The sequence below is a fragment of the Suricata suricatta genome, chromosome X (assembly GCF_006229205.1).
Source record: "Suricata suricatta isolate VVHF042 chromosome X, meerkat_22Aug2017_6uvM2_HiC, whole genome shotgun sequence".
In the NCBI taxonomy this organism is placed as follows: Eukaryota; Metazoa; Chordata; class Mammalia; order Carnivora; family Herpestidae; genus Suricata; species Suricata suricatta.
In genome coordinates this window covers 110,854,012-110,861,843 of record NC_043717.1, presented here as the reverse complement: position 1 = coordinate 110,861,843, position 7,832 = coordinate 110,854,012, and the positions used below count along the sequence as shown (strand labels likewise).

General features: G+C 46.4%; 1 protein-coding gene across 4 annotated transcripts in view; it reads right to left on the bottom strand.

Moving 5' to 3' along the window:
* Nucleotides 1-1,617: 1,617 nt before the first annotated feature.
* BRCC3 (BRCA1/BRCA2-containing complex subunit 3) overlaps nucleotides 1,618-7,832 on the bottom strand; it is a 49,062-nt gene continuing 42,847 nt past the window's right edge. For all 4 annotated transcript variants that reach the window (XM_029929894.1, XM_029929891.1, XM_029929893.1 and 1 more), the window contains 4 exons: nucleotides 7,393-7,524; nucleotides 6,894-6,937; nucleotides 4,250-4,418; nucleotides 1,618-3,166 (listed from right to left, as the gene is read on the bottom strand). In XM_029929894.1, the coding sequence (XP_029785754.1) occupies nucleotides 4,267-4,418; nucleotides 6,894-6,937; nucleotides 7,393-7,524 (328 nt within the window). In that variant the 3' untranslated portion in view covers nucleotides 1,618-3,166; nucleotides 4,250-4,266. The remainder of the gene's footprint in view (nucleotides 3,167-4,249; nucleotides 4,419-6,893; nucleotides 6,938-7,392; nucleotides 7,525-7,832) is intronic.

Here is a 7,832-nt window from a genome sequence, read left to right as displayed (position 1 = left end):
GAAACCTACCTAGCTCCTGCTTTGCTCATGATTTGCACGATCAAGTTAGTTATTTAATGTGACCAATGGCTGGCTGCCTCCTCTCCCTGGGGGCACCTGCACACCATGACTTTCACTGGATTTCCCCCACCCAGGCCTCTGTGCAGGAATTCCAGCCCTGCTTCCTCAGCCACTTGGCGCTGGGCCACATCCACGTACCTACCTTTCCCCCAACATGCCTGTTTTACACATTGCAACTCAGACTATCAGGTTAGAAAAAGAATTCAAATGGTCATAGTTCTATAAATGTGAAGAGTTTAGAACAATGGAGAGATGTCAAAGATGTCTGTTCCAGGGCACCTGGGTGGCTCAGTCAGTTGAGTGTCCCACTTCTGCTCAGGTCATTGTGTCGTAGTTCCTGAGTTCCAGCCCCATATCAGGCTCTGTGGGTGACAACTCAGAGCCAGGAGCCTGCTTCAGATTCTGTGTCTCCCTCTCTCTGCCCCTTCCTCGCTCCTGTCTTTCTTTCTCTCTCAAAAGTAAATAAACATTAAGAATTAAAAAATAAAAAAGATGTCTATTCAGTTTCTGATTTGTGCATATGGTTGAGATTGAAAACCAGGAGTCCAGATTTAGATATATATTTTTTTAATTTTTTAATGTTTTATTTATTTTTGAGACAGACAGAGACACAGCATAAGGGGGGAGGGTCAGAGAGAGAGGGAGACACAGAATCGGAAGCAGGCTCCAGGCTCTGAGCTAGCTGTCAGCTCAGAGCCCGATGCGGGGCTCGAACCACGAACGTGAGATCATGACCTGAGTTGAAGTCAGATGCCTAGCCACCTGAGCCCCCCAGGTGCCCCCAGATTTGGATATATTAAGAGATCCAGTGGAAATGTGTAGAAGGCAGGTGGGAATGGAGATTTAGAGTTCACCCAGAGGTCTGGATGGAGACACGGCTTTGTCTGTCAACCCCATGTAGGTAAGCAACACTAGAGAAGCCTATGAGTGAATTTGAGAAGGAACAGCTAGAGGACAGAAAAAGCAGAGAGAGGCAGAAGCCACGAGAGGCAGATTTCCAAGAGAAGTGGCTAACTGTGTGAGGACCCGCAGGCTCAGTAAGGGCGTGGAAAGCATCTGCTGACGTTAACCATGTGGAGGTCACTGGGAGACTTTGGCAGGACTGGCTGGAACGTAGTGAAATGCGCAGGGTCAGAACATGATGAGCTGAATGAGTGGAAGATGAGAAAACAAAGAGACGAAGCAAGTGTATATATTGTTCCCATCAGAAATTGGCTGCAGTTGAAAATACAGTACTAACCAGAGGGGGTGCAGGGTGGCAAAGGGAATGCAATACTTGGTGGAAAGGGAGCCAAATTAGTACAGGTGGGAACATAAGGCTACGTCCTCTCTATATCATGGTCCCTGGGCCACTGAACACTTTTAAAGACTGAACACTGGCCTCCAGGAACGTGGGTGGTCATCTACTCCCAACGTCTAAACGAAAAAAAGTGAAGCCCAGGAAAAGAAAGGGACATGTGCTCAACCGTGGCCTGTGAAATCATTCAAATCAGTTTACTCCCCTTGGGTTTTCTTTTTATCACTCGTATTTCATAAATTAAGTGCCATTCATCCCAGTTCCTTATGTAATACTTCTAACTTTTTATTTCATAGTCATTACAGATTTACAGGAAATTGCAAACATAGTACAGCGCGTCCCACGTGCCCTTCACCCAGTCTCCTCCAGCGGCAAGATCTTACATGATTGGTACAACTTCAAAATGAACATCCTGACGATGGTACAAGGCTGCTAACAAAACTACAGACCTGATTGGCCTTCACCGGGTTCTATGTGCACTCATTTGTGGGTCTATGTCGTTTTAGCACAGACACTGTAATCAGCACCGTAATCAAGATACAGACTTATTTCATCAGCACAAGCTTATCCCAGTGCGGTGGCGCCTATCTCACGCCTCCGGCAGGCCCTGACCCGGGCCAACGCTGGTCTGTCCCTCAGTTCTACACTTCTGCTGTTTCAAGAACACGGTCAGAGGGTGCGGGACCTTTGGAGACTGGCTTGTTCATTCATCGCAATACCCCTGAGGTCCACCCGCATTGTGCAGGTCAACAGTCGCCCGTTTTTCTTGGCTGCACGGCAGTAGCCGTGGTACAGGGCTTTGCCGTAACCACTCACGCGGTTGTAGGACAGCCGGGTTGTCTCCAGTTTTTAGCCGTTATAAAGAGAGCTGCTGAGGATGTTGGGGAGGAGTTTTTGTGCCAACACAGGGTCTCACTTCTTGGGGATGAATGTCCAGGAGTGCAGTTGCTGGGCTGTGTGATACATGTGTGTCAAACTTCGTTAGAAATTTCCAAACTCTTTCCTAGAGAAGCTGTACCATTTAGCATTCCCACAAGCGCGGTGTGAGACACCCAGTTTGTAGGCTCAACAGGCTCTGGAATGTCTGCTATTTCTTCTTCAGCCATTCTGATAAATATGTGACCATAATTCATTGTGGTTTGAATTTGCATTCCCTGATGACTAATGACGTTCAGGATCTCTTCATGTGCTTACCTGCCATCCACATACCCTCTTTAGTGAAATGTCTAGTCATATCTTTTGCTCACTTTCTAATTGGATGGTTGTTTATTGCTGATTTTATATAGTCTAGATTGATCAGATATATCATTTGCAAATAATTTCCCTCAGCAATTTCTGCCTCTTAAATTTTTTACAGAGCAAAAGTGTTTCATTTTGATGAAGTCCAGTATATCAGTTCTTTCCTTTAGGACTGTGCTTTTGTGGTGGAGGCCAAGAACTCGTTGCCTGGTGCAAGATCCTCATCATTTTTCTGATTGTTTTTTCCCTAAAAGATTTATAGTTTTACATATTTCATTTAAATCCATGATATTTTTTGAATTAATTTCTGTCTAAGGTGTGCAGCTTAGGTCAAAGTTCATTTTTTGCCTATGGGTGTCAATCACTCCAGCGTAGTTTGCTGAAAAGACTATCTATCCTTACTCCATTGAATTGCTTTTACATGTTTGTCGAAATCAGTCAGGCACATACCACACTGCCTTGATTACCGTAGCTTTATAGTAAATCTGCAAGTCAGGTAATGTGAGTCTTCCAACTTCTTCAAAATCGATTTAGCTTAATTAATTTTATACCTGGATAATTTCATTTTTCCTGGAGGGAGAGAAAAAAATAGAGAATTGTAGCTGTGGGGAATTACGGAAAACCAGCATTTACACTCATGTGCTACAGTAGTGGTTTTTAAACTTTAGTATGCCTCAAAATCGGCTAGGGAATTCACAAAGATTTCTAGGTTCCCTCCCCAGAGATGAAGTTTGACCTCCAAGTGATTCGTGTACAGGTGGACTACAGCTTGAAATTTGAAATACAATAATCCAGGGAGAAGCAAGAAGGAAAATCAAAAAACAAAACCAACCCTTTGCCACTATTGTTGAGATTGATTTCTTTCTTCCCACCTCTTCTAATTCCCACTTTAATTTCGAGTGTACAGTAGGCTTGACTCTTTTTTGAACGCATGCTTAGCATTTGTGGTTATACGTAGAAAGAATAATGCAACGGAACTTGCTAAAAAATGATTTTTTGTAACGCCCTAAGTCCTAAGAGTTTCTGGAAAACCATATTTATATTATGATGGAAGTCCCTATGTAAATAGGATCTGTTAGTAGGAATTTGCTTCAGAGTCAAATATGCTAGAACTCGTCTATTTGGTTAGAACGGGCACCACATAGATTCAACCTTTGATAGGTATCTCAGAATGCCTAGTATTTTAGCGATCAAGATGGCAGACATAAGGCCACCTGCACTCCCTCCCACGACCCACAGTTACACGTCCAGCACGAGCATCGGAACTACAAGACTGAGACACGAAATGCTCTTCTGCCTCAAGCTCTTTGTAGGGACTGTGTCTAAAAATGAAAATAAAGACTTTAAAGTTAAACAAGGGAAAAGTAAACATTTAAAATATACTTCTTGGATATTTCATTACAAGAAATACCCATGCCAATGTACCTTCCGTAGCCTTAACAACAATTTTACTATTTAAATCGTCTTCATACGTGCTTTGTCGGCCAGTTACAGGGAAGAGGATTCACGGGGCCCCAACGACACTTTCAGGAAGACAGCCTGTGCTCAGTGCATGATTAACATCCAGCCACTGGGCTCCACTCTCTGTCTACACATGCGGTGCGTGAATATTCAGACCATGCTTAACATACAAATTGAAAACAAAATGTTTACCCCATTGTTCTCTGACTTTATTCTAGGGAAGACAGTTCTTGCAAGAGCTCTTCCTTTTCTTGTTGCAGCTCCTGCAAATGCTGTTGGTTTTGCTCCAGTCTGTCCTCCAGCCACTGCAGGAGAGGCCCGCTGACCGCTGACATCTGGCTGCACAGATTCTTGGTGAACACTTCAACGGGACAAACACACAGATGAGGGAGCACTCCACCCCTAGCAGCCCCCTAGTGGGAGCACATAACGGAGGAGCTGGAGAAGGAAGTGGGACTAGCAGAGGACCTTGGATCGCCGGCCAGGGCAGAGACAGAAGAGCCGAGCAAGGGAGGCACCCGCTCTGCGGCCTCCCTGACTGTGCCCGGGTCCAGAAGGTGGAGGGAAGCCCAGCTGCGCAGAGAGCAGAAATCGGCTCTTTCCTCCCCCTGCAGAAGGGCGAAGAGCCACGGCTGTCTTCCCCAGCCCCAGGCCCTAACTCCTAGAGAGCTACAAGGCTGCCTTCTGCAATGTATTTTTCCACAAGCCCAGTAGGAAAATGGCTCAAATGTTTCTCAGATTTAAGAAATAAATGCATGAGTTCAACCCGCCCGAGAGCTACTATTTTTTTTATTTTTTTAATATACTTCATTGTCAAGTTAGCTAACATGCAGTGTGTGCAGCGTAGAGCTACTCTTTCCGAACACGGAAAACAGAGACACGAAGAGGCAGGGAGCTACCATCCTTCATGTTCGGCTGGACCCGGAGACAGAGAGTCTGCAGTGCTCTTTGTAAAACACACTCTGCCCAACGGAAACATCTTTTTCTCCCTCATAACACAGGACTTCCAGAAAACGACCAGCGTTAAGACTGTGTGGTGTATCTCCTCAGATATACGTACATGGCATATGCGCGTACGTGTGTGCATTTGTACGTATGCTTCTGAATATGAGCCAGAGGACTTGGGATGTTATGTTTTGCCACCTAACAGCGGCATCTTTCTGGTCCGTCAAGACCTGGCCTGCCTCCCTGACGGCTGCACGGTATTCAGCAGAAGGCTTCACTGACGGCCGCCACAGGGGCGTCTGGTGTTTTGCTGTGATGAAGGCTGTGATTAATATCCCTTTCAATTTCTTTCCGCAGGGCACCTCGTGGGCTGCGTCGGTTAAGTGACTGACTCTTGATTTCAGCTCAGGTCATGACCTCACGGTTTGTGACATCGAGCCCCACATTGGGCTCTGTGCTGATAGTGCTGAGCCTGCTTGGAATTCTCTCTCTATACCCCTCCTCTGCTAGCACTCTGTCTCTTTCTCTCTCCCCCAAAATAAATAATAAACAATAACAAAGTAATAATAAGGGTGCTTGGGGGCTTAGTCAGTAAAGCATCCGCTTCGGCTCAGCTCATTATCTCACAGATTGTGGGTTCGAGCCCCACATCAGGCTCTGTGCTGACAGCTCAGAGCCTGGAGCCTGCTTCGGATTCTGTGTCTCCCCCTCTCTCTGTCCCTACCCCACTCATGCTCTGTCTCTGTCTCTATTTCTCTCTCAAAAATAAATAAACATCAAAAAAATGTTTTTAAAAAAATGTCTCTTTGGTTTGTCACTAACCCCCAGTGCCTAGAACAGTGCCTGGCTGAGAGCAGTCACTCAGGTGTTTCTTGAATGAATCAGCCAATAAATGAACTGTCCCGACACTATTTAGAGAAGAAGCCATCCTTTCTTACTGACTTGAAGTAATATATTTCTTAAATACAAATTTTTATATTCGCATGGGCCCACTTCTGGGCTCTATTCAGTTCTACTCATTAAATTGTTCATTTTTTAAACTTTTTAAATTACTGTGGCTTTGGAGTATGGCCACAGGTCACACATCACCAACTTTTAACTCTCCACCATGTTGTACCTGCAGATCGAAATGGCGGGACAGATAGGCGAAGCCATCTCTTCTTTGCCTCTCAAAGCAGCGGCCTCTACCACTGGAAAGCCTCGCCTGCCTCCGCACTGGCGACCGCGGCGGCGCCTGGGGAAGACTCCACAGAGGGGCCTGGGAGCCAGGGCTACGCAGACGAGGGCCGGGACGGAGGGGGCGGGTGCTGGAGAAGCGAGGTGTGGTGCGGGCCTTGTGTAGGGTTCCTTCCGTGTTGGCCGACGGGAAAAGCTCTCCTCTCTCACAGCCTCCCTTTTCTCGCTCTATCCGCCTCTCTCAGCGCCCGCCATAATGAGCCAGCAGGGGTGTGCTCGGACAGTTCACATCACCTCACGAGAGCCGACTGGTGAAATTTCAGCAAGTATGTGACGTGGTCGGGGCCACAGGAGTTGTTTGAAATCCGCCACGGTGGGGGTGGGACACCAAGGGAGCTGGCAGACACAGGACTCAGGGCCCTCCCTCCTCCCTGAGAGCTGGTGTTACACACACACACCAGCATGCCACCGCGGAAGCGGGTCCTAAAGCTCGTCCCAGCCTTCCCTCAGCCTTATTCTAGGCTTAGCACATACAGCAGAGGGGCCACAGGGCCCTAAAGAAAAGTGGGGAGTAGGATTAAGGAATGGCAAAGCCCTTGGAAAAGGAAATTCAAGGAGAACTTGTACCTATCACTTCAAGCACTTATACTAAGTCTGTTTCTGTCAGCAGAGCAATTAGAGATCAGTGCCTATATTCTAAAAAAGAAAGTCTTACCTGAGCCATTATGGATTTTGGTGACTGAGTCCAGATGTGTAAGGCTAGAGGGATAAAACAGTTCAGGTCAGTAGCAAAGCAGCAGTGAGGGAAAAACAAAATGGTCACGGACTATGTAGCAAGTGACAAACTGCCCTAGGCCTCTGCCAATTGCGTTAGATGCATATGTGTAATTTACATCACATTAAAGTTAAATTTGGCATGACGTAGGGATGTGATTTTCTTCAGAACTTCAAGATGATCCAAAGAGATCATTTGAAATGACTGTCTCTCACTTTGTAAAGTACACATTTATTGGGCAAGACCCAGCGCTTGGCAACGGGGCCACTGAGATGTTGTAGTTTATTTTTTTTGACAACCAAAAACTGTCTTTGCCCTTGAAGGATCCAAACTACAGCAGGCGAGCAGTGAGTGCTAGACAGCCTGGCAGCGCACTGTGTCTAAGTGGGGGAAGGCGGGCCCGAGGGGAGGAGAGACGAGAGCAGAGGCAAGTGTCCACCTGTGGATCCTCCGATACGCGTCCTGCTCCTCTTGGCACAGGATCTTGGGCAGCTCGACTGCTGATTCAAGGCACACTTTCCCGATGGTTACGTGAGGCACGATATGGATTGGGATTTCAATCCTCTCATACCTGCAAGACGGTCACTTCAGCTCAGTTGTATGTTTCCAGCTTTATTTGGGTGTTATTGACCAAAAAAGGAATTATATACATTTACGGTGTAGGAACTGATATTTAACGCTGATATCCTGAGTAGAATGATCACCACACTCAAGCTAATTAACATATCCATCACCTCACATCGTTACCAATCCTTTTGTATGTGGTAAGAATGCTTAAGATCTACCTTCTTAGCAAATGTCAAGCATACAACACGGGACCGCTACCAGTACTCACTGTGTTGTGCACTCGGTCTCCAGAACTCGCCGTCCTGAAAGCTT